Below are 27,769 nucleotides of genomic sequence, written 5' to 3'. Positions count from 1 at the left end.
GTTCTCATCATCTTGATAATTTAGGTTTAAGAGCCATCAATACAATTTTTATAAGGCAAGAACTTTTAGAGTATAGCTATAGGGTTTTCTTTTTGTGAATGTTAAAATAGTCCAAGACTCCAAGTCACCCCATCAATGGTCCAAGTCAGGAAGCCACCTTGTTTTACGATATATGTTTTTAGGAAATTTAGCAACTAGAAGCAAGGAATGTGCAGTTTCTGCTGCGTGGCAACTTATGTGGCATCATTGTGGCAAAGCAGAGAGTTTTTTACACTCTCCCTCAAGTTCATTTGTGAGTCCTATATTGACCTATAAGTAGACTAGTAAAGTATCCTGGATACCAGCAGTATCATACATAAGAAATTGATTTAAATCTTGGGTAAATGAGGAAATTAAAAATGAACTGATTCTAAAAAATCTGTGGTTTGCCACTATGTGTGGCATTAGTAATAGCATTTGGGTTACACTTGAGCAGTGAGCACAGTTCCTAAAGGTTAGTCAAGGACTCAAGGTCTTAACAGTCATCATCTTTCTTCGTTATGTAACCATGTAGTAAGGAGCATATCAAATCAATTATATATTGTTGATACTCTGAAGTCTGAAGCAACCATTATATTATTTACATGGCTATTTATCCCAGCATATGTAATTATTAGATAAATTAAAATATTTTTATGTGCAGTAATGGACTAAAGGGACTGATGCCTTATTAGTAAAAACAAATTACATTTGACTGCACAAGTTATTTATTATCATTAAATCACCCTGAGCATAAAAGATATACCATACTACATATATAAAGAGTGTGTAACATAAGCCTGTTGGCTCAATTCAATTGAGTCTATATGATAATTAGTTCATGCAATCGAGGGAAATTTCCAGTAAGTGAGAAATTCTACTTACAAAGAGTTGGAAAATGTTTCATGATTTTGAGATTAGTATAAGTCAAACCATTACAACTGCTGTATACATTGATGATTTTCCACTTTTAGGGATATATTCTCAAAAAATTCATAAAATACCTTACATAAATTCACTTTGAGGTGAATTTGAATTATCCTTTCACAACCTGAACTTAGTTATTTTGTTTGTTGCTGCATATTGTTGTTTCAGATGACTCAAGACTCACTGACAAGTGCTGGCTGTAAAGAGGCTGGTAATCAGGCTTATAAGAATGGAGACTATGATGCTGCTCTTGCACATTATACACAGGTCAGTCAGGAATCTTGTGTTCCTTTTTAGCACATTTTCTCACTTATGGAAAAAAGGGACCTATTGTGCTCGTCATGTCCGTCCGTCCGTCCGTCTGTGACTTCACATCACGGACAGATGAGAAAATGTGCTCTCTGTCACTCACTGCAGTGAGTAATGATCTAATTTTTTGATACTTTTTTTTTATCACTGATTTTTTTAAAAACACTGATAATTGGGTTTATAAGAATTGAAATCATAAGGCAGCTCATGCACATTATGAAAAGTTTAGTCTAGCTCTGTTTTATTTACTTTATTTTATTTTATTACTATTCTACCATTAAATCTGAAAAATTATGATGAAACTTTAAAGTATATTCTTCATTTTTCAGAAATAAAACACTACTTTCTTCCCCTAAAACTCATGAATGACCTTAATATATTTTAGATCTAGTACCTACTTATTTTTCTAATTACTGAAACTTACTTTTTAAATATTGACTGTTTTTGCTAGAGTTATTGATTAAATTGTTAAAATATTTTTATTAGCTCTCATTTCAAGTGAAATGCTTCATTTCATTTCACATGATATTTTATTTAATTTAGTTACAGATCTATTTCAGTGTTTATTTATTTTCATCACAGTCTGTTGTACCTTTTAGTGTATTTAATGTAAACCAATGCTCCTGAAGTGATGTTCTTCCACCTGTCATTTTATTATTGCATTCTGTCTTTCAGGGGCTTTCCATCTCCAAAGATGAGAAAGAGAAAGCCATTCTACTAAAGAACAGAGCTGCAGTGCACCTCAAAACTGATCAATTTGAGGATGTGGTCAAAGATTGTGATACAGGTGAGTGGACAAAATGAAAAAAGGGATATACTACAATGGCATTATGCTGATTCAAGTTCGACGTGGGCCCGCTCCTCGCTCGCGTCACAGCTCAGTGACCCTCGGAGTCGGTGTAGGCCACCATCAGAGGCGTTGAGGTCGGGGCCCTGATCAATGACATGAAACCATTCCCTGTTTTTAATTAATAAAATCAATTCTTTTTTTTGTTGGAATGGTGAGTGTGGGAGGCCTTTAAAAAAAAATGAAAGCTGGTTGCACACTTGAAGTGTTGGGCTTCATTTTGTCAGGTTGCTGATTCAATCGTGTTATAATTTTTAAATTTTTAAACAATTATTGATCTTTATGACTTCATCACATTTCATTACAAATGAAGAGAGATTTTATCTTCTGTGGTGGAATAAAGCTTCAGCCATATAACTTTATGAATAAATATGGAAATAAATTTCACTGCATCATCCAAAATGTCACACTGGGTGCCAAAGTTATTAGCACTAAAACAGTTAAAAGTTGAGGTAAAATCTTTTAGAAGTATTATAGGATGCACTGGCATCTTTGTAAGATATTTGTCAAAGCTTGATGATTCTCCTGATTGAAATAGTAAAATTTTATAATGCAACAAAACCTCATTGCAAAAATGTCTTCTAGTATAAAAACTTGGATTCCAAAAAGACAGAGAAATAATTAATGTTAAACTAACATATTTTTATACACATTCATATGGAGTCCAGAAAAATGAGGTGCTAACTGAAATTTTTTATTTTAAGCTCATTTAACTTTTATAAATTTGTTATGCATTTTTTACCACAGTCTTGAACTTGAACTTGTTCTTTAGTTTCACTTTTGGTACTGTAAAAATATTGCCATTCAAATTATACACATTCATATGGAGTCCAGAAAAATGAGGTGCTAACAGAAGGTTTTTTATTTTAAGCTCATTTAACTTTAATCAATTTGTTATGCATTCTTTACCACAGTCTTGATCTTGAACTTGTTCCTCGGTTTCACTTTTTGTACAGTAAAAATATTGCCATTCAAAGTTCATTTTCTAAATTACCATGTGCTTGAGACAGCCCTGGAGCTGGCTCCTAAGGACCCAAAAGCTCTGTTCAGACGCGGACAGGCGCACGACAAGTTAGGCAACCACGAGAAGGCCTATGCAGATATGCGTGCTGTTATTGAAGTGGATCCTAAGAACAAAGAAGCCTTAACTTTGCTAGAACGCCTACACAGAATTGTACAGGATAAGGTGAGGTGCATGCTCCAAGATTACTACAATTATGAAAGTTTGAAAGTCATCTAGGTACCTCATGTATCTAACAGAATTGTACAGGATAAGGTGAGGTGCATGCTCCAAGATTACTACAATTATGAAAGTTTGAAAGTCATGTAGGTACCTCATGTATCTAACAGAATTGTACAGGATAAGGTGAGGTGCATGCTGCAAGATTACTACAATTATGAAAGTTTGAAAGCCATGTAGGTACCTCATGTATCTAACAGAATTGTACAGGATAAGGTGAGGTGCATGCTCTAAGATTACTACAATTATGAAAGTTTGAAAGTCATGTAGGTACCTCATGTATCTAACAGAATTGTACAGGATAAGGTGAGGTGCATGCTCTAAGATTACTACAATTATGAAAGTTTGAAAGTCATGTAGGTACCGCATGTATCTAACAGAATTGTACAGGATAAGGTGAGGTGCATGCTCTAAGATTACTACAATTATGAAAGTTTGAAAGTCATGTACGTACTGCATGTATCTAAGCCGTGAGCAGGACCAGCGGTTGCACACTTTAAAACTCAAGCTCATGTGTAACATATTTCTATGTTCTCCCTTCTTCCATAGATAAAGAACTTCAGCCCAAGCTCTGTCTATGTGAAAATATTGGTAATTTTTCAGATGGCCACTGACATTTTTTTCACAATACAATCAATATTTAATAATTCAAACCTCTGATGAATTTAATAAATTACATGCTATCCTGCTGCAATAAATGGGTTGCATTACTGTCTCCTGATGCTCGAATCAAATTAATCTATGTCCTGATTTTTTTTACTTCTGTCGTTAATTTTGTACATCCAAATAGTAAAGTAGTAAAGTATATCCTGGACAGAGGAAGAAAATGTTTGTTCTATGGTGGCAGAGCCATGTAGCAAGCATTTTCTAATAACGTTTGTTTCATTGTTCGTCTCACTGGGAAAAAAATAGAAATGAAGATGCATAATTTGATATAAGATGAGAATTTATTCCTGTATGTAAAGATTCAAATCTAGGACTTGCTTTTTTCAGTTCTCGAATATGTTTTAGGTAGCATTGTTCTGTGAAATATTATTGGTGTATCAACCTATGATAAACACAGGCTGGGGACCATAAGAAAGAAGCTACCAACCGCAAGCTAGTATTAGTTCCTGTAAGGCAACTATACTACAAACGAGGTTAACCCTAACTCAGTGTATTTTCCCAGATTGAGGAGAACACAAAACTTGGAGGCAAAGTGAAGCAGATGTTTGAAATAGTGTTTGACGCTGCAGCTGGTGCCTCAGCCGAGAAGAGGATCACTGCAGCCAACAATCTCATCACCTTAGCCAGGGAAAAAGCTGGTAAGCCAAACTCCTTCACTCATTAGTGCGCGCCTCCTTCACTCATTAGTGCGCCTCCTTCACTCATTAGTGCGCCTCCTTTACTCATTAGTGCGCCTCCTTTACTCATTAGTGCGCGCCGATTTAAAAATTTCAAAGAAAGGCCCAGTGGTTAAAGTGCAGAGTACCAAGATTGACGCAGAGAGGCGAGGGTTCGATCCCAGCTCTGTGCGCCAGTTTCTGGTCAGAATCGGCAAGGAGGCCGGGCGGTTAAGCACAGCAGAATTGTAGCCGTGAGTTGCGCGTTCGAGACCCGCAACAAGCTGTGAATATTCTGCGATGTTAAGAATCGGCGACAGGCCTACGGCCTACTAAACGCTGAAACCGCTATTTATTTTGTTTACAAATGCCAATTTGTATGCACAATAAAATCCCTTGCTTGCACAATTCACAAAAATCAAGTCAATTCCAATAAATTCGCCATATCTTCAAAGAAAATGATCGTTATCCAGGTCTCGTCCTGGTAGATAATAACGTCAGAGTTTGGTCGCAGGGTCGGAGTTGCTGCTGGAGCAAGGGTTGCTTATAACGTCAGAGTTTGGTCGCAGGGTCGGAGTTGCTGCTGGAGCAAGGGTTGCTTATAACGTCAGTGTTTGGTCGCAGGGTCGGAGTTGCTGCTGGAGCAAGGGTTGCTCCAACGCGTGGTGACGCTCCTCAAGAGCGAGAATAATTCTGAGGTGCGGGTTGCCTGCATCAGAACGCTCAGTCAGCTCGCCGTCGACGTCAACAAGGTCAGCTCGCAGTCTACTAGTTCCTTAGATATGTTCAACATTTTCAAATTAATAATATGCAACATGTTCTCATGTGCCAACATGGCACTGAACTAATAGATCAACATGGCACTGAACTAATAGGTCAACATGGCACTGAACTAATAGGCCAACATGGCACTCATGGCCCAACATGGCACTGAACTAATAGGTCAACATGACACTCATGGCCCAACATGGCACTGAACTAATGGGCCAACATCCTCAAATATGTTCAACATATTCAAATTATTAATATGAAACATGTTCTCATGTGCCAACATGACACTGACCTAATGGGCCAACATGGCACTGAACTAATGGGTCAACATGGCACTCATGGACCAACATGGCACTGAACTAATAAGTCAACATGGCGCTGTGTGCAGACGCTGAAGATCCTGCACGAGTGCGGGTTGCCGTGGCTGCTGTCGGTGCTGAACAGCCCCCGGGACGTGGAGGTCACCGCCATGGAGTACTGCCTCCAGACGCTCCTGCGCACCCTCACCGGACTCCCGGACCCCGCCAAGCTGCGCCCCGACACCGCGCCCGCGTACAAGAGGCGGCCTGGCGAGACTTACGGTCCGGGATGTGGGGGAATAGTTTGGTGTTGTGTGGTGTTGATGTGCAGTGGGGTGTTGTGTGGTGTTGATGTGCAGTGGGGTGTTGTGTGGTGTTGATGTGCAGTGGGGTGTTGATATCGGTGGTGCATGGTGATGTGACGACCACGCACAAGAGGCGGCCCGGCGAGACTTATGGTCCGTGATGTGGGGGGATAGTTTGTTGTGTGGTGTTGATATTGGTGGTGCATGGTGTGGTGTTGATATTGGTGGGGGTGTTGTGTGGTGTTGATGTGCAGTGGGGTGTTGATATCGGTGGTGCATCTGTCTCTTATACACATCTAGATGTGTATAAGAGACANATGGTTTGTTATCCCTGTCTCTTATACACATCTAGATGTGTATAAGAGACAGGTGTAGTGTGGTGTTGAAATTGGTGGTGCATGGTGATGTGTAGTGAGATGTTGATATTGGTGGTGCATTATGTGGTGTTAATGTTGGTGGTGCATTGTGATGTGTAGTGATGTGTTGATATGGTGGTGCATAGTGAGGTGTTGATATTGGTGGTGCGTGGTGATGTGTAGTGAGGTGTTGATATATGGGTTTGCATGTTGATATATTGTGTTAATGTTGATATTGATGAAACTGATGATGAAAGTAGAATTGTTTGTGTTGAACAGAGCACGAGAAGGAGGTTAACAGCATCCTGCTGATGGTGACAGCATCGCTCACCAACAGGGCAATGTCAGGCTTGTGCCGCGACTCGCTCCTCAAGATCCTCATCAAATTCCTGCCCTACGAAGCTCTCGACTGGAGCAAGAACTTCATAAGGGCTAATGGTTTGTTATCCTTATTGAAGTTAATACTGAATTTATGATGCCCGTTAATGAAGTTAATACGGTACTGAATTTATGATGACAGTTAATGAAATTGTTTCGTAATTTATGATGATCGCTTCACAAAATTCTCATCAAATTCCTGCCCTACGAAGCTCTCGACTGGAGCAAGAACTTCATCAGAGCTAATGGTTTGTTATCCTTGCCGTTAATGAAATTATCAGGGCTAATGGTTTGTTATCCTTCCCCCTTAATTAAATTAATACTGAATTTATGATTAAGTCGTTTCACCAAGAACTTCATCAGAGCTAATGGTTTGTTATCCTTGCCAGTTAATGAAATTAATACTGAATTTATGATTAAGTCGTTTCACTTTCCTAGTCAGTATTAATGTATATTTATTTGTAATGAGCGTTTCAACATTTCCACATATGAAGTAAAATGCATGTTCTTTTGTTGATATCATGGTTTATCTATGATGAGAATTCAATACTTATTGTTGATTTTACTGCTGGTTTTCTTTATTGGATTTCAAAATTTTAATTATGTACCAAAAACGTGGAGCAAAATAGTCATTACAAAATTCTTTATTCATAAAATACATAAATTCTTTATTGGAGCAAAGACGTAAAATGCATGTTATTTTGTTGATACAATACCTAGTCTATCTTTAATGAGACTCAATACTTGTTGATTTTACTACTGGGTTTCTTTAAAAACTTGAAAGCAAAGAAAACTCCACAAAAATTCATAGTATCTTTAAAGAAAACGTTTTCTTTAAAGATACTATGAATTTTTATAGGGTTTCTTTATTGAAGCAAAATAGNGATTAGGTACCATAAAAGATCATATATATGTGTATATGATGTAAATATATATGGTGTAAATATATATAAATTATATGGTGTTTTGTTCAGAGAAACTCTGATGAGAGGCACCTCTGAGAGCCAAGTGCGGGTGGCGGTGCTGCTCACCACGATGCTGCTCGGCCCCCTGGACCTCGGCAACATCATCCTGGCCAAGGAAGGCATGCTCAGCATGCTGCTCGCCATGGCAAACTCCGACGAAATTCTCCAGCAGAAGGTAAAAATTGTTATTTTAGTGAAATTTTAGGTTTAAATTGTCTGGATCTTTGACAGTGCGCTCTGAAAAAAACCATGGGTAGTTTGCCATGGCTCGCCATGGCAAACTCCGACGAAATTCTCCAGCAGAAGGTAAAGCTTGCAATTTTAGTGACATTTTAGGTTAAAATTGTCTGGACACATGCCAGTGCGTTCAGAAAAAAGCCATGGGTTGTATAGGTTGAAAAGTAGCTAGTGGTATGTATAGTTTGAATAGCTCAGCATGCTGCTCGCCATGGCAAACTCCGACGAAATTCTCCAGCAGAAGGTAAAGCTTACGATTTTAGTGACATTTTAGGTTAAAACTCCGACGAAATTCTCCAGCAGAAGGTAAAACTTGTTATTTTAGTGACATTTTAGGTTATTTAGTGACATTTTAGGTTGAAACTCCGACGAAATTCTCCAGCAGAAGGTAAAGCTTGCGATTTTAGTGACATTTTAGGTTGAAATTGTCTGGACACATGACAGTGCGCCCAGAAAAAGCAATGGGTTGTATAGGTTGAATAGTAGCTAGTTATGTATAGTTTGAATAGTAGCACCCATATTACGAGCAATAGTAGCACACTACCTCACCCATATTACGAGCAATAGTAACACACTACATCACCCATATTACGAGCAATAGTAACACACTACATCACCCATATTACGAGCAATAGTAACACTACCTCACCCATATTACGAGCAATTGTAGCACAATACCTCACCCATATTACGAGCAATAGTAACACACTACCTCACCCATATTACGAGCAATAGTAACACACTACCTCACCCATATTACGAGCAATAGTAACACAATACCTCACCCATATTACGAGCAATAGTAACAAACTCCGACGAAATTCTCCAGCAGAAGGTAAAGCTTGCGATTTTAGTGACATTTTAGGTTAAAATTGTCTGGACACATGCCAGTGCGTTCAGAAAAAAGCCATGGGTTGTATAGGTTGAATAGTAGCTAGTTATGTATAGTTTGAATAGTAGCACCCATAATACGAGCAATTGTAGCACACTTCCTCACCCATATTACGAGTAAGAGCGGACGTAGCGCTGCTACGCAATCAAGCAGCGCCAAACTGAGTAAGGATGACCCAAACTCATCTCATTTCGATGAGTGTACTGCACATATCTCATTTACACTAAACTGACCTGAAATTCCAGCCAGGGTTCTAAAGGAGACTCGTCAATGAGGTCAATGAGTCTTGATAACCGGGGAGGCATTCGGACACAATGTAAATTAATTAAAAATGTATAACCTAATGACTTGAAAATATTGATTTTCGTACACTTCAGGGGTCGTACCATCGAAAATAATTGAGAGTTCTTAACTCATTTAGCCAGTCACTGGCGGTGTTAAAATCAATTTCACCAATCACAGACAAGAAATTAGCCGAAACGTGACTCAGGCCGCTACGTATACTTAGACTGCTACCTATACTTAGACCGTTACGTATACTTAGACGCTACGTGTAGTTAGACTGCTACGTATACTTAGACTGCTACGTATGCTTAGACCGCTACGTATAGTTAGACCGCTACGTATACACGGTATACTTAGACCGCTACGTATAGTTAGACCGCTACGTATACTTAGACTGCTACGTATAATTAGACCGCTACGTATACTTAGATCGCTACGTATACTTAGACGCTACGTATACTTAGACTGCTACGTGTAGTTGGACCGCTACGTATACTTAGACCGCTACGTGTAGTCAGACCGCTACATATACTTAGACTGCTACGTGTAGTTAGACCGCTACATATACTTAGACGCTACGTGTAGTTAGACCGCTACATATACTTAGACGCTACGTGTAGTTAGACTACTACCTGTACTCATAGGCTGCTGCATGTACGAGTACTTGAACAAGTTTGGATAGTACAGCCCGTGTCGTTGAAGCAGAATGTTCAGTTATTGATTATCATCAGGTTATGATAGTATAGCCCATGTCGTTTAATTTATCAGGTTATTGATGTCATCAGGTTGCGTGCGAAGCGTTGATCGCAGCGGCGAGCAAGAAGGACAAATGTCGCTCCATCATGACGGACGGAACTGAGATCCTCAAACGCCTCTACGCTAGCAAAGATCCTTCCATCAAAGTAAGCCATTTGCTTCATATATTGTAAATATATAGACACGCAATTACATAATATTAATTACATATTATGGGATATATTTATTGCATATGGGTTAGAGGAGAGAAGAGCTAGCAGTAGGCTCGAGCTCCGGGGCTCTCCCAAACGTGTGCCAGTGGATTTTAAGGTCTTATGTAAGTAAGACCTTAAAGTGCGTTTCTTTAAAAGAGCTCAGAACAAATCTCAAGTACCTGTTACCTGAGTGGATTTAAAGGTCTTACTGTCAGTGTTGCTTCGCCAGCAGCGCAAGTGGCCATAGACAGAGCTCAAAACAAAACTCAAGTACCTTTTGCCTGGGTGGATTTTTAGGTGTTACGGGAGTAAGACCTTAAAGTACATTTCTTTAAATAGTGGTGTAGTTTGGCAGAAGATTTTCTTTAATGCAGGTTTCATTGAAGACCAGAGACCATTCTTTAAGCACTCTCTCTTGCAGGTGCGGGCACTGGTCGGTCTCTGCAAGCTCGGGTCATTGGGCGGCAGTGACGCCAGCATGAAGCCTTTCTCTGATGGCGCCTCGGCCAAGCTTGCGGAAGCCTGCAGGAGGTTAGCATGTACATGCAACTACACTGTTAGAAAAAACGGTGAAAAAACGGTCTCACTGGCGTTCTAGTGGCCGGTTGCCCCGTGAAAATAAACTGTTTCGTCGTTTTTATCAGATGTTTTACGGATTTTTAGTGTCAAATTGGAATAAAAACGGCGACACGGTGTTTCTTTTCACGTGTCGACCGGCCACTGAAACACCGGTAATACCGTTAACGGTAACTTTTCTAACAGTGTACAAATTAATGCTCGTGAGAAATTAATTAATTAATTATGCTCAAGAATTATGAATTGAGAGAATTATTATTGTTCTATTTATAATTATTGTATATATATTATTATATTATATTATTATTTATAATAATATATTATAATAATTATTGTTGAGAATTAATGCTCAACACCGACAAAAGTTAAATCAATGTCAGTCATGCCTTCTAATAGAGATACGGTAACCGTCGTTAACGCTATTCGTATCTGAGGGCCTGGGGCCATACTTTTAATTCTCGCTAAGTGAACGTAAGTACTTACGCTCTATTTTCTTGTCTATGATTGGTGGATTTTGCTCGAAAAGCCGTCAATGATTGGCTGATGAACTTACGATCTCTTAACTTTTTTTGAAAGTATGTGCCCTGGTAACGGTAGTCTTTCGCAACACGAACAACAGGTAACAGTCTCGAGCGAATCTCCGGGTGATTTTTTTTTTGTTTACCAGCCTTGTTTTTTGTCTTAACTTATTCTATTCTCTCTTTTGACGTGAATTGTTGACTTTATACATTGTTATTCATTGTTGACTTAATTACGTCTACATCAAATTTTTTTGAAAATATTTGCTCAAAAGTCATGAATTTCTAATGCGAAAACTTCAAGTTGCACATGGCGATATGTGCTAGAAATACTTTCCTGTTAGGTAAAAAAACCGTCCAAAAATGTTTCAAGCATTTTTATTTATTATGTATAATTTTTTTTTATTCTGCAGGTTCTTAGTGAATCCGTCGAAGGACAAAGATATGAGACGGTAAGAATATGAGTCTTGACATAAAGACGAGTAGGTGTGCCTTTTTTTTTACAGCTATTTATTTGTACAAGCTAAATATTGACTACAGAATATTACTAGAAGTGGAAGTCGATTTTGTCAATCGATCAATTACTTTATTTTCGTGCGAAATTAAGCCTCGGATATGAATGCTTCCAGCTTTTATTTTCAACGTTCTTATCTCTGTTCTCTTGACTTCATTTGTTATTTTTACGTCCCTATCTCTGTTCTCGCTATTTTACTTCTTCTTCCAACGTTCCTGTCTCTGTTTTCTCAACTTTACTTCTACTTACAACGTTACTATCTCTGTCTACTTCTACATCCTTGTTTAAATTATCCTCTACCTCGTTTTTATTTATTTTTGATCTTACATTCATTCTTCTTCTTGAAGGTTCTGTCTTTTCTTATATAAAATATCTCTTACTTTTTCGTCCCAATCCAGGTGCTCCTTACGACGAAGAAATATTGAATAATGAATCATTTTATCCGTGTGCTGTCTTTTATTTCAGTTTACTCGGCGCTGTCTTTTGGTCATTGATAATTTCAATGTTTATATTCATTATTTAATTAAAACGTTCTTGAGTTATCGACTAATGTGCTCAATTAACTCCTCCCTCCCATTAGATGGGCTTGCGAAGGCCTAAGCTACCTCACTCTGGATGCTGAAATCAAAGAAAAACTCATTGAGGACGGCCCAGCTCTACGTAGCATGCTTGACTTGGCCCAGGTATGGTTACTACAGACTGTTATCTCAGTTATCTTGCTGGGTCCATACTTTCAAAACTCGCTCAGTGAACGTAAGTACTTACGCTCTATTTTCTTGTCTACGATTGGTGGATTTTGCTTGAAAGGCCGTCAATGATTGGCTGATGAACTTACGGTCTCTTAACTTTTTTGTAAGTATAGGCCCTGTTCAATTGTCCGCGCCATCGTCCTATTACCCTTATCTTACTTCTAATTAAGCACCTCATTCTTTGTCACTTAGGTTTATGCTGGTGGATCATTAGATTGCTGCATTATTCGGTAGCCTGTTTGCCTCGTTCGACCACTTATTTCGTTGGTTATCTCTTTGCATTTTCGCTTTCATTGGCCAGTCCAAGTTCCTTCACTTGACAAGACTTCTTGTTCCTCACAGTGCCTTGTGCTTGATTAAAGTATTTAAAAAAGTATTTGACTTAAAGTGTCAGTATTTGACTGTCAATCTTATGAATACCTGAGTAGATATTATTCCTTAATGGGTGAAGTATCACTAATTCCCTAATGAGTAATGTGTCAGCAAAGTTGTAACGCATGTCATCTTATAGTGTTCATATTTTCCCATCATTAAAATAATAAATCTAGCGCCCCTTGGGTCTATTGTGCGTACTATGTGAGTGAATGAACCGGTCCTGGAAGATTAGTTCCTGAATAATAAAATATGGAAGTTTAGTTCCTAAATAATAAAATAATATAGAAACGCTGATCGTGTTGCGTGGAAAAAGAGGCAAATATACAAATTTCTCATTTCAATTAAATTAAAATTAGATTTTCAATGAATTAAAATCCATTACTTTGCAGAGCGGAGACCTGAACTGCGTGTACGGTGTCGTGACGACCCTGGTGAACCTCTGCAATGCGTACGACAAGCAGGAGGTGATCCCTGAGATGCTGGAGCTGGCCAAGTTCGCGAAGCAACACATCCCTGAGGAGCACGAGCTCGACGATAAGGACTTCGTGGACAAACGCGTTTGTGCCCTCGCTAAGGAGGGCGCCGGTGCCGCGCTTGTCGCCCTTGCCAAGACCGAGAGCGCCAACAGCAGAGAACTCATTGCCAGGCGAGTCCTGCCGCGCCCCGTACCTCTGCCGTCTCTTGTCCCTCTGTCATCTCTTGTCCCTCTGCCGCATCTTTTACCTCTGTCGTATCTTTTCCCTCAGCCGTCTCTATTCCCTCTGCCGTCTCTTTTCCCTCTGTCGTCTCTTGTCCCTCTGTCGTCTCTTGTCCCTCTGTCGTCTCTTGTTCCTCTGTCGTCTCTTGTTCCTCTGCCGTCTCTTTTCCCTCTGCCGTCTCTTTTCCCTCTGTCGTCTCTTGTCCCTCTGTCGTCTCTTTCGTCTCTTTTCCCTCTGCCGTCTCTTTTCCCTCTGCCGTCTCTTTTCCCTCTGCCGTCTCTTTTCCCTCTGCCGTCTCTTTTTCCTCTGCCGTCTCTTGTCCCTGTGTCGTCCCCAACTCTCTGTAGTCCACGGTACCTTTGTCGTCCTCCGTCCTCCTGGTATTGTCCATCCCATTATCTATGCCTGCTTGTGTTTAGACCGTCCTCTAAAACAGTTATCGTAAAATCTTTGTGCAAACAATTAGACCTGACTTGAGACGGGAGCCAGGAAGCAAGATATGACTTACATATTCCATTCCAAAGTTATATCAAAAGATGTGAGACTAATTCTAGAGCGAGGCAATCTTGCTCTTTCCTTCTTTGTACGATAAGACTTCACTTGATTATTTAAGCACGCCTAGGACTCCTCTGAAGATTATCTAATTATTTCTTTTGATTTTCAGTGTTAGCCTTAGTTCGGTTGCTTCTAAATCTTAAGCGGTTTTTGTTTTAATGTCATCTCTGTTTTAGCAATGCTCATCCGTTTCTGAAGACAATTAAGATTTTTCGTTTTGACTTATATTTTTTGGTCTAAGCATCCCTTTCTAGCGCATTTTCTCTTTAAAAATGCACTATTGTGCTCGCCATGTCCGTCTGTCTGTCTGTCTGTTCGTCCGTCACTTTACGTTATCGTCGATTTTAAGAAGCGGGCATGCCTGTATCAAAGATACGACATCTCTAGCTCTAATGCACTGTACTAGTCGCAATGAAAACTGATTTATGCACGAGAAAATGCGCTCTCTGTCACTCACTGCCGTGAGTACTGAGTTACCTATATTTTTTTCTAAAGCACTAGTTCTTTTCGTAAGATAATTTTGTGTGTCGTGCTCAGGCTGTTCATGGCGATATGCGAGCACCAGAAGAACCGAGGCCTGATGGTGCAGCAGGGCGCGACCAAGGCGCTGCTTCACCTCGCGGCCGACGGCACCGCGAAGGGCAAGGAGTGCGCGGCCCAGGGGCTCGCACGCATCGCTATAACCATCAACCCGGAGGTGGCCTTCCCGGGACAAAGGGTGAGTCTTTACTGAACAGGAATATATTTAATTAATGATCATAAAACTCTACCACCATCAACCCGGAGGTGGCCTTCCCGGGACAAAGGGTGAGTCTTAACCGAACAGGAGTGTATTTAATTAATGATCACAAAATTCCAACACCATTACCCGGAGGTAGCTTCCCTAAAAAAAAATATTTCCTTCACTGAACAAAGATGGGTACATAATTAATCATATCAATTAATGAAGCACCTGCTCAAATGGTAACATTTTATACTGAAATAAATCACGATTGGCCTTTATATTCTCAAAAAACGCTGGAATGAAATTCGCTGATGCGCTATTCATGTTCCCTTTACGCGAAATTAACTACTCATCTTGAACCCCAAACGAAACACATTCTTGAGCTGCTTTTGAAACGATTGTTTTGAACTGAGGGAGCAAAATAATTGGAAAATTTTCAAGATTTTGTATCATGCTGCGGCAATCGCGTGGTCAATGTCATATTGACCACGCGATTGCCGCAGCATGATACAAAATCTTGACAATATGTTGATGTCATCGGGTTGGCGGTATGCTGAAAGCGAGACCTTCTTCAGAAAGGTCTCCGTTCAATTTGTGTCCCTATTTCACAGAATAACTTGCACAATCAATGGAAAAATAACGTACTCATAACAAATTACATGGCACGGTGAAGCTTCGTTCCGAACGCGTGGTTGTTTAAATGAAGCCCTTGTTATTGAGCAAATAATTAACAGCGATGAGATTCAGGCTGCGATGAATTCTACACATTTCGTCATTAGGGCGTAAATCTCGAGAGCTTACATTTCTCCTATAAAAATTCGAACGAGCCTATAAAAGTTTCCAACCGCGATAGCTAAAATGCTCAAAATTAGAACGAGCGCCGGGCATTTGAAGATTATTTGCAGCGTGTTTCAGCCAAGCGGTCAATATTTCATGGTTTATGTGGCCTACCAAGCACTTCCCAATTTATTCTTAATTAAATATGACACAAGACAAAGACCCAAGAAGCTTCGAGTGTTTAGACCCACTGCACCACTAGTTTTCCCTGGAAAGTTGAGGCTTCATAGTGAGAGTTCATCTGGCTAGTTCGGTGTCGGTCTGGTTTCAAAGTTAGGTTTGTGTGGGGCCATTTACGCGGTGATAACTAAACTACATGCACACGAGAGAACCATGATGTGGTTTTGCTTGTGGCGTTTCGTGATTTTCGTGTTAGGAAACGGGAAGAATGAAAATAAAAACTGATGGAATGGGTCAGGAATGAAAATAAAAATTGATGGAATGGGTCAGGAATGAAAATAAAAATTGATGGAATGGGTCAGGAATGAAAATAAAAATTGATGGAATGGGTCAGGAATGAAAATAAAAACTGATGCCTAATTTCTAGTCCCACCCTCACAGATGTACGAGGTTGTGCGACCTCTCCTGACGCTGCTGGCAGTAGAATGCAATGCCCTGGCTAATTTTGAATCGCTGATGGGCCTTTGTAACATTGCCGGAATGTCTGAACCTGCACGACAGAGAATACTCAAGGAGAAAGGCCTCCCCAAGATCGAGCACTACATGTTCGAGGGGCACGAGATGATCAGAAGAGCTGCTATCCAGGTGAGCAGGGGCCATACTTGCAAAACTCGCTAAGTGAACGTAAGTACTTACTCTCTATTTTCTTGTCTATGATTGGTGGATTTTGTTTGAAAGGCCGTCAATGATTGGCTGATGAACTTACGATCTATTAACTTTTTTTGAAAGTATAGGCCCTGGTCTGAATATTTCCTTGTCTGTTACTGGAATATTAATCAGACGCAGTGAGAGATCACTCATGCCTAGAAAGATGCCGTGATGTTACGCGTTTGAAAATTGCATCATATTATCCCATTTAAATGACTGAACCGCATATCAAACGTGCATTGATAACACTTGCAGGTCGCCAGCCGCGGTGATGAGTACTTTTGCTATTTAGTATAGTGAGAGATCATTTATGCCTAGAAAAATGCCGTGATGAAACGTGTTTCAAAATTGCATCATATTATCCCATTTAAATAACTGAACCGCATATCAAACGTGCATCACTAACACGTGCAAGTCGCCTGCCGCGATGACGAGTACTTTTGCGTTAACATCTTTGGTGTTGTGCAGTGCTTCACCAACATGTGTATGTCGCCTGCAGTGATGATGAGTACTTTTGCATTAATATCTTTGGTATTGTGCAGTGCTTCACCAACATGTGTATGTCGCCTGACGTGGTGAAGCTCGTCGAGGGCCCCAACGACAAGTTCAAGTACCTGCAGCTGTGTTGTGCTGACGAGGATCTGGAAATTGTCAAGGCTTCTGCCGGAGCGCTGTGCATGCTGCTCGGCGAGAGCACTAAACTCTCTCACAAAGTTTTCGATGTAATTATTCAAGCTTGTGTATCTTGTGTGTGTATCTTCGATGTATCTTGTGTTTACAAGACGGCACGGTGAGAGCATTGAACTCTCTGGGTAAAATAGTGATGTACTATTGAAGTCATTAAATATGTTTCCATTCTAATTATGACCGTTGTTCTAGCTCAGTCCAGTAAGTGCTCACGTTAATAATGACCGTTAGTATGGTAATAATGACAGTCCAGTAAGTGCTCACGACTACGAACGTCTCGTGCAGATAAAAGACTGGGCAGAGACGCTACTGTACATGCTCTCCCACAGCGACAAGGAGGTGCAGTACCGCGGGGCTGTGATCGTCAATCTTCTCGTCAGCTCGCATAAGGACATAGCGAGGAAAATTATCAATACTCACTGCAAGGTGAGGCGATTTGTCGTCTTCATTTGTCTAGATGCAAGTGCCGAATTGAATGTACGATATTGCTGCTATTGAACTCTTTTCGTCAAATTGATCGTAAATTCCACTTTTTAAGTCATTTATCGTGGGCGAAGATCAACGCAGGTCTAATTGTGTCAGTGGGCTGAGTCGGAAATGTGGAAGTGCATTAAAATTTCCTAAATTATTCTGTATCTATCTTTCACACACGGAAGTTAGCCTCTACTTCTTTTGACAAGACGGTTTTTTAGGAAATTAAAAACACGTTTCCCGCGGTGTTACGAGAATGAAATCAAATTGGAAGTGTGTTATAACTTATAACTTTGACGATATGAACTTTGTGCAATTGAAGTAATGCCTGCATGAAAAAATTTCAGGAGGCGCTGGTTGCAATCTGCAAGCTGGAAGGTCCAGAGCTGGCGCACCCCAAGGCACAGGAGTGTGCACGTGCTGCTATAGCGAGCTGCGTTGCCATGGAGCTCATTTCTGACCCTTTCGCAACTGACGACTGATCTTCAACTTTTAATACTGTTTAATACGTATCTAATATCATCCCCACGCTGCTAGATTTCAATACTTAGAAGAATAAATATCACCATGTGAGGACAGAATAAATCAAATCGATCAGTACCATAGATTCACTAAGACCACCCCACGCTTCTAGATTTCAATACTAGAATAATACTCGTTTAACGTACAAGGGTAGAAAAATCAAATAGATCAGTACCATAGATTTATCACTAAGACCACAGCGCTCATGGGATTTGTGCGGTCATGATGGTCCTCATGCTCTCTTTGACCACAGCCAAGTTGGATTTCCACGTCAATATCGTGTCCCTGAGACTCTCCCACTGTGCGCGGCCGAACGTACGTTGCGCGACCGTCGTTACGTTCACCTTCTTCTGGCTTTGGTCCATACGCGCCACGACAAGTTTCGTCTTCAGGGCTGCAAAAATTATGTGATCAGTTATTATAATATTGAAACCATGTATTTTAGGGCACAGGAATAATGTTTTTCTCATGGTAATCTTGTTGCAATTTTATTAAAAGTAATTGTGCCACAAATGAGTTCATTTCAAAGAATGGCATGTAGTATTGTTGCTTTACTTAATATACTTTAATTTATTTGTAACTTAAAATATGTTAACGAAACCATTTAAATGTTGTTGAATGGTGGAAACACGTACCGTAGAACTCTTCATCTAGAGATCTATTTTTTAGTCCTAATATACGATAAGGTTTGCTGCAATCTAACACACCAGCGCGTGCCAATATTCAAAGATTTTCTATTTTATAGCTAATCAGTAATGTTGCGCGAAAATTCTGTCCGATGAAAAGTTTTTTGTCAGGCCTAATGTAATTAGTTGATTTTATAATATTTGCTAGCAAAGGCTGCATGCGAAAAATAAGATGTTGTTAGCGATTGTATTTTACTATTGAAATTTGTTACGATTATTAATTAAATGAATCGAAATTAAAATGTACGTCTTTCTCCGTTAATTATCAGAGGTGAATTTTCATCTTTGTCACGGTAGAGAAAAAATCGTACTTTAACTTCTGGCTATTTTCGTTTCATTTTGTATATTTCTATGAACAAGACTTTCCTTTCAGCAAGATTTCCTAAATCTCGTGTCTGATTTCCTCAACAAATTCTGACGGGGTTAGATGTTCAGCCGACACTTCAAAGTATCACACAATTAAAGCAGATGGTGTTCTGGCTTTACCATCATGAACTTGCTGTGAAGAATATGTTTCCTTCCAAGAAACGAATGTGATGAAAAAATAAAAAAGGGCCCGTGTGTTGCTCTTTTTTTTTTAGTCAGAAACTGACCTCAACTGAGTGAAGTAACCGTTTAATGAGCATTAACCTTGACTAGTACACTTGACAGTAGCCTTCACCAACACTTATGACACAAACCTTCACTAGTGCAAGAGTCTCACCTTCACTAGTGCAAGAGTCTCACCTTCACTAGTGCAAGAGTCTCACCTTCACTAGCACAAGAGTCTCACCTTCACTAGCGCAAGAGTCTCACCTTCACTAGCACAAGAGTCTCACCTCCACTATCACAAGAGTCTCACCTTCACTATCACAAGAGTCTCACCTTCACTATCACAAGAGTCTCACCTTCACTAGCACAAGAGTCTCACCTTCACTATCACAAGAGTCTCACCTTCAATGATGAAAGGCTCGACCTGCTCAGGCTTGAGCTGAAGCTGCGCCTGCAAATAGGCGAAGGTCATCTCAGGCGTCTCCTCGGCGAGCTGCAGGAACGTCAGCAGGCGCATCTTGCGGATGTTGGCTTCGTGGTCCAGACCTAAACACCGGACAAAATTATTCAGTCAAATTGTCAAAAAATGCTAAAATATTTCACATTTTTATCGGCAACTATCAATAGATTATGAAAAAAAAAGTGAAAAAAATAAGACTATAAGACCTGTGGCACTGCATCTACAAGGCCAGCGGATCCAGACAGAAGCGGATCCATTCTTGCATCAACTATATTATCACAATACCATTAACTCAAGGAGTGATTTAAGCAGCAGTAGCTTTATTAAATGACTTTGATTTTAATGTTCAAGATTCGTAATTTTTTGTAATGATACGAATGATTGTAGGTCCCAGCAAGAATATTATGTTACTAGGTTACTAATTAAAATTGAGACCAATCAAAACTTATTCCCATAAGGACCTGCCGATTGACCAGAACTCACTGGTTCCGAATATAGTTGTCGGCAATTATTGCACACACAGAATTAGGGCTGAGCTTCACTCACCAATGGATGAGATGTACTCCTTGTAGCTGCTGTAGAACTGGAGGTAGCCAGGCAGCTTCTCACCCACAAAGATGGTCAACAAGTCGTGGATTCTTTCCCCCTCCAAGAATCGCACAGGCTGTCAACAACGTATCAATTATTAATTTAAATAATCAGAAGATATTAGTGTACCTATATGAATTATAATACACAAATTGATGTGTTACATCTTGAAATGTAGCGTGAATGACGAAGCGTGGATGTCATGAAAAATTAGTTCTAAAAGCCAATTATATAATGAAGCGGGATTTGACAATTTAATGCATAATCAATTTCGCGAGTTGAGGGACGATTAATCAATCTCAATCAACAAGTGATTAGAGGCAAAAAATGGTCAAATTATTGTCTCGAAAAAGAAAAAAAAAACATTATGAAATATGTCTAATAATAATAGAATACAAATGATATTCAAATATGATAATTAGAATAAATAAGTATTATGTTTCAGAGTAGTATTACCAAATGCGGAGTAAGTTTGAGTTTGACCACGGGATGTCATTGCTTTGAGTGGAGCACAAAAACAAATGTACGTAACTCTCAGACAACCTTATGATAGGAGCAAATGACATATAGCAGCTAATAACAATTGTGGAATTATTGTATAATAATCCCACAACTGTTGTGGGATTATTATATTCTTATTATTTTTCATTATTGTATAATAATCCCACCAATCCTAACAACAGTTGTGGGATAATGAGAGGAGCTAATAACAGCTGTGGGATAATGAGAGGAGCTAATAACAGTTGTGGGATAATGAGAGGTGCTAATAACAGTTGTGGGATAATGAGAGGAGCTAATAACAGTTGTGGGATAATGAGAGGANTGCTATTCAGTGGAGTAGTGCAGTGATGCTATCAGAGGTGATATTCTGTGATATGGTTCAATGCTATTCAGTGGAGTAGTGCAGTGATGCTATCAGAGGTGATATTCTGTGATATGGTTCAATTCTATTCAGTGGAGTAGTGCAGTGATGCTATCAGAGGTGATATTCTGTGATATGGTTCAATGCTATTCAGTGGAGTAGTACAGTGATGCTATCAGAGGTGATATTCTGTGATGTGGTTCAATGCTATTCAGTGGAGTAGGACAGTTATACCATTTAATGTTATCCAGAAATACCGTTTGATGCTATTTACAATTTAAAAGCAAGGTAACTTGATCTCCGCCAGTATAAACAAGATAACTAATGCACCTAGCTCGTCAATCGGAGTCACAATTCTGTTGAAAATTTTCAGGTCGTCCGTCTAAAAAGTTAAAAACTACAGGCTGGTCGAGCTCTTTGTCAGGTAGGTTACCCCATGTTGTTGGCAAAAACTTTCAGGTTGTCCCACTAAAAACTACAGGCTAGTGTAGCTCTTTGTCAGGCAGGTTACCCCATGTTGTTGGCAGAAAACTTTCAGGTTGTCCATTTAAAAACTACAGGCTGGTTGAGCTCTTTGTCAGGCAGGTTACCCCATGTTGTTGGCAAGGAGCGTCTGGTGCAGAAGGCGCAGTAGCTGCTGCATCTGCTCCGTGGAGGGAGGAGGGTGAGCGCTCCTCAGAGTGTTCTTGAGGTCGTCTACGCCACGGAATACCAGTGCCACCTTCAACACAAACAGTTTTGAGATATTTCATATCTTTATTGTTTGTGCACGGTGAAAGTAGGAAAAGATTGAAAAAAACAGTGCACATTAACACAAACACAACAGTGATAGGTTTCATGTGTTTGTGTGCATGGTACAAGCGCCACCTTCAACACAAACAGTTGTGAGATATTTCATGTGTTTGTGTGCATGGTGCAAGTAGGAAAAGGTTGGAAAAAATAGTGACACAATTTTTAAATTTTATGCATTTCTTTGTATATGGCACTACTAGGGAAAAAGTAAAAAAAAACAACGAGCACAATTGTTACAAAGAAAATTACAGCAGCTAAGAAACTTGGTAAGCAAATAGTAATTAGGTTGGTGATACAGGTTTTTGTTAAATTTTGGTCTACTATATGATATTGTAGGCAACAAATTTCTCAAATAATTTAAAATTTTTATATAGTATCTGGCACATGTGATAAAATTGCGAATACTAATATTAAATTAGCAAGTGTTGGAAACTGGACAGCAGTAAAAAATATTCTCATGATAATTATCAAACAAGCCTTGGAATGAGGATAATGGCAGCAATTAACAAACATGAATGTTTAAGGGAGCAATCACAGAAATAATTTCAATACACAACAAAAAAACCTCATGTAATAGCAAATTTTAATTTACCATAGGAAAAAACCTAAAAGAAAAAATTTATCCCTCAAATGACCTATTAATGTGGAAAAAATTGTTATATTCTTTAATAAATCTGTGATCTACTAGAGTATAAATAGCAGTTAGAATTGCAGAACTTCATAAATAAGGAATGAAAGAGCATATTTTAACGTCAACGCACCTGTCCTATTTGTCCGGACACCTGGATCATGGTGTAGTATATATGGTACCTCATGCCCAGGTTTTCTGGCAATGCATGAAACAAAACATTCAACCTGAAAAAAACGAAGCAATAAACTTCATAGTTCTATTACAATAACGTGAAAAATAGTCATTTCTACATTTTATTAAAATTAAAGAAATACCTATTGCATATTTCTAAAATGTTTCTTGCAAAAGTTGGAACAAACCAAAACACTATTCTTTTTGAGAAATAAAACTTGCTGTAAACACCAAGTGTTAGTACAATGTAAAGGCAATAAAATTAATGAAAGTCATTCAAGAACTCACACTCTAAGTGCCACAGTGCCAAGATTCCTGCTCTGCGGTGCCTTAGAGAGCTTCTCGCAGAACGCAACAATCAGTGACTCTGTCTTCTCACTCACTGGCATCTGGAACATGTGGAAAATGTTAGCTTGCAACTTGATGTATGAGGACTTAGGGAATTTCACACACTAAAAACTCATTGAATAAATTTATTCAGCACTTCTTGATGCAAGCAGAATCTAACAAGTACAAGGAACATTACAAGTACATTGGAACATTACAGGGTCATCAGATGTTACAAGTGTAGATATCAACACAAGCAAAGCAGTGCATTAGATACTTAAATATCCTTAGACTTTCCTCAACTTTATTTATTAGTGCCATTTTTAATTTAACATTTTCAAAATTTATCATTTCTAAGCTGCATAAATCCGCATGCATATTTACAGATAAAAAAATGGATAGATAAATGACAAATTCATTCAAACAAATTTCCCGACCAAGAAGCACACATCTATTAACTGGGATAGTATCCACAACCCTTTCATCAGGTGCAAACTTTTCAAACTGCTTCCCTTTGATATTAAGATACATAATTATTAAGATTACATAAACTTACCACCATGATATTTCATTATATAAACTTAGCCTACTTATATAAACTTACCACCATGAGAACAGAAACAATTGAGTTAAGGCTTGATTCAACTTCATGTTCCTGGACATCAGCAGAATTGAAAGTGGCATCACAAACTCCAATGATTTTGTGCAGATCATCTTCTAGACCTTTGCTTGAGCGTTCCACTGAAATTTCAGCTCCTTTCTCATTGAAGTAAAGGCGAAGTTCTTCAACCTACAAAAAATGCACTAAGTAAATTCAAAGACCATAGTCAGTTCAGATCATTCAAGACAAAGAAACACCCCCCTCCCCTTCCCAAAAAAAGAAGAATAAGGGAAAAGAAGAAAGAATGATTCTTCTTTTATAATAATAATGGAGAAATCATTGCATTTGTTATCAAAAAAATTTATTGTTTCCCCAAAAATAAGAGTCTAGATTCATTTGAAAGTAAAATATGCAACATGTGGTAACACGAATAAGAACATTTGAACTACCTAATCATTGAAGTTCAAGTTTTGTACAACATTTTGATGCAAAAAGTACAAAATTATGGGTAAGAACTATTAGTTATAGAAATGAATCTCCATCATGATTGTAAATGCATTTCTACATCATCTTGTAGCTCCCACTGGCGTTTTTCTTATTTGCAAATTTGCTCAAGGGGAGTTAAAGAATATTTCTCATTTATAAATTTATACAATCAAAATATTTTGTAGAATCTTGTACATGTTCTTGTGATTTGATTTATGTGTGCTGGTTGATAATGGTTTATTCAGGATGCTAACATTATAATTATTGGTAATACCTATATTCAAGTTTTTCAACTCTTTATTACTTTCATTATCACAATGTCCTATGACTATATATGGCATAGACTAAGCTAGCCCAATCCAGCTGAGATACAGCTCAATTAAAGCTGGTGTAGAGTATGTAGCTGTACATTAATATTACCTTCATTACCACAAACCATTTCAAAATATTTGCTTTATGTTATAAATTTCCTCAAAATATTAAATAAATTGCCAACTTCTGTAATGACAGGTTCTTTTCCCAATCCTCAAAATGTTAAATAAACCAACTTTTTTGTGGCAGGTTCTTTTCCAAAACTCAGTTTAGTAATGTTAACAATTATATACAAGACTTTCAAGCTTTCCAACAGCCATCATGAGTATAAATTAGCATCCATGACCAATCACAAACAATCAATCAACACCGCCATCACCATTTGCATCTCCTGTGTGTTCTGATTGCTTACTATATCCATCACCTGCAGTGATTGTATTGACCATACATCAATGACAACCATTGCCCATTAGTCATGTCAATTGTTGTAATATAAATATGCATTTGTTTGTGCAGATCTTTGCACAATTGACATTGCCATATTGATAGTGATGCGCATATGTCTGTGCTGGTCATTCCCCAATAGCTTTATTAAGAGTAAAGCACATACCTCCATGCATAGTGGCAGACCAGATATATTTTATAATCAGCTTATTTTTAGTTTCCTTATCTACTTAATATTTTAATAAATTTCTTATGTATTATAATTCTGGTATCCAAGATACTTACTATTCTACTTACTACTTACTATTCTACTACAATACCTGGGGGTGTTATAGATACACTCATCAACTCATCACAGTTGGATTTGTAAAAAGTTCAATGAAAATTAGGTTTGCAACGCATCCTGATGACTGCCAGCAATGGATTGTAAAGACTGCGAGTGATGCGGTGACATATCTTGGGTACCTACTGTCAGCAACCACACACAAAAAAAACACAAAATTTCTAATTCATTGGAGACTAAACTCTGCACCCTGGCATTCTAGCTGACAGGTCACAGGTAGCACATAAAATGTGGTATATATCAGTTTCATAATTGCAAACAACCAAACAGATAAAGACTCCATTTCTTATAATATGACATTTGGATAACAACTCCAGTTTTAATTTTAAATTCCTGATCTGTTTAAAAATTTAATTCAATATTTATGTCTTGATTTGATAATGCTATTCAGGGTTCGTACCAGTATTTAGAAAAAAAATCCAAGACTTTTCCATGACTCTCCATGACCATCAATATAAGTTTCCAAGACTTTGACAGGTTATCACAGGTTTAGCATGACCAAAAGACTAACTGTGCTGTCTGTGCATATTCTATCATCTCCTACAGTAGATAAATAGCAAACGTATAAATGCACAGAGCAGGCAGACACAGAGGAACAGAAATGGTACAAATCTGAAAATCGTGCCCACACTTTTATTATTAAGAATTCAATAGTGTCAAATCACAACAAATATTGAGAATGCACACAAGATTGTACATGATAATGTCTGGTCAATACAGTTCAGAACACTCTTCAACACCACTACCCTAACATTCAACTGGCAGCTATTTCATCTACTTTTTCTTTAATGTTCACTTCAAGAGTGTCTAGCTCCTGTTGCTTTGTTTTTAAAGATTGCCTCTTGGCATTGAACTTTGCAATACTTTCCAAATACCCCTTTCTCCCCATTGCTTCTGCATATTCATCTGCTGCTTGCTCAAGCACCTTGATGCCCTCCTCCGAACACCTTTTCTTCTCCTTCAGTTCATCTATCTCATCCAACAGTCTTCCTCCTCTGGGTTTTCTGGGCCTTCACTGTGTTGGTTAGCTAACTTGGTATGTTTGCTGCCTTTGGCATGGCTCTTCAAAGTTGCTTCCCCATATTTGACACATTGAAGTCTTTTGAGCACAATGTACATACTGCCATTCCTTCATGCTTTGGGTGGCAAGCAAGTCTAGTCACAATAAGCTTCTATTCTTAACCACAAGTCATGAAATTAACACTTTCCAGGCATGGTGATGTAGAAATTCCACACTGAAGAGTGAAGATTGAAGGCTACCACTGCATATCAAAAAGTTAACGAATGCAACTGAGCTCAGTGACCAAACTCACATGATTGATTCTCCTATCAGAACACATGAAACAAGAGACTGTAGCACAGTCTCTTGTTTCATGCGTGCCTATCAGAATGCAGGAAAGAAGAGAATGAACAAACAGGAAACACACACAGCACAGAAAAAAACTTCCTTTTTTTTCATCTTTTATTTGCAAATTCCACAACTTTCCATAACTTGAAATGAAATCCAATGAGTTTCCAGACCTGGAAAATGAAAAAATCAAATTCCATGAATTTCCAGGTTTTCCATGACCGGTACAAACCCTGCGCTATTGCTAGTATACAAGCATGAAATTCCTTCATATTACTAAATATAGCAGTGCTACATTAGCACTGCTGTATCACACCAATTAAGAATATATCACATTAGCACTGCTAATGTGATATATTCTTAATTGATTGAGAACATTGTGGCTTGATTAGCTATTTACTTTTTTAACAATTAGAGTAAAAAATTGGATTTTTCAATCTTGGCCTGTGACAATCTGGGATAGGGTAAACGCACCATATTCCGACGCTGTGGGTAATTCCAACACCCCTCAACTTTTTTCTTTATATTAAGCTTGGTCTTAGTTCCATGCATGCATAGATGGTTGAAATAGTGAATGTCATACTATTGCGCGCCAGATTTCCACAAAACACTAGGTCTAGCGGGAAAATGTTAAGATCCCCAGAGCAAAAGTCCAAGTCAACTAGTGAGAACATCGAAACACGTTTGAAAGTTGATAGTTGACCTTGCTTTACTAAATAGTGATAAACTGTTTGTGTAGAAAGAATATTATGGTTTGAGACTTTTGAATAAGTCTGTGAATATATTAGGAATCCTTTAAGTATACTTGTATTCGCTGATTTCAAGTGGTAAATAAATTAATAGATGATTAATTTGAGAAATGGATTTAGACACATGAAACTAATTCCATCACAACTTGAATTGGACACACACAGATCGTTCCAAGCTATGTAAAAAAATTAAAATTTGCTTAATTAAAAGCTTAATAGTTGTTAATTAAAAGCGTAATTAAGTAGTGTTCAATATTCATTAGTGTTCTAATTCAAAGCCGTG

General features: G+C 38.6%; 2 protein-coding genes across 2 annotated transcripts; one reads left to right on the top strand and one right to left on the bottom strand.

Annotated features, from left to right (window-relative positions):
- Positions 1-19,165, top strand: LOC108665211 (protein unc-45 homolog B-like). The gene is given in 19 exon segments (XM_047881142.1): positions 1-292; positions 1,114-1,212; positions 1,930-2,041; positions 3,112-3,287; positions 4,510-4,645; positions 5,288-5,415; positions 5,823-6,015; positions 6,674-6,871; positions 7,632-7,912; positions 9,937-10,053; positions 10,523-10,632; positions 11,609-11,647; positions 12,290-12,392; positions 13,223-13,479; positions 14,624-14,804; positions 16,209-16,412; positions 17,018-17,197; positions 17,448-17,588; positions 17,981-19,165. Coding segments are annotated over 19 exon segments (2,910 nt in total). The 5' UTR covers positions 1-172; the 3' UTR covers positions 18,116-19,165.
- LOC108665210 (eukaryotic translation initiation factor 3 subunit M) lies at positions 18,322-23,993 on the bottom strand (the record flags this gene model as incomplete). The annotated part of the gene is given in 8 exon segments (XM_018151943.1): positions 18,322-18,549; positions 19,775-19,918; positions 20,379-20,496; positions 20,948-20,963; positions 21,873-22,003; positions 22,836-22,929; positions 23,165-23,265; positions 23,808-23,993. Coding segments are annotated over 8 exon segments (981 nt in total), but the record flags the coding sequence as incomplete, so codon positions are not given.
- Positions 23,994-27,769: the final 3,776 nt, after the last annotated feature.

This window comes from Hyalella azteca, unplaced genomic scaffold, assembly GCF_000764305.2.
Source record: "Hyalella azteca isolate HAZT.00-mixed unplaced genomic scaffold, Hazt_2.0.2 contig7161, whole genome shotgun sequence".
In the NCBI taxonomy this organism is placed as follows: domain Eukaryota; kingdom Metazoa; phylum Arthropoda; class Malacostraca; order Amphipoda; family Hyalellidae; genus Hyalella; species Hyalella azteca.
Note: the sequence above shows the minus strand (reverse complement) of the source record. Positions and strands in the feature narration are given on the sequence as shown.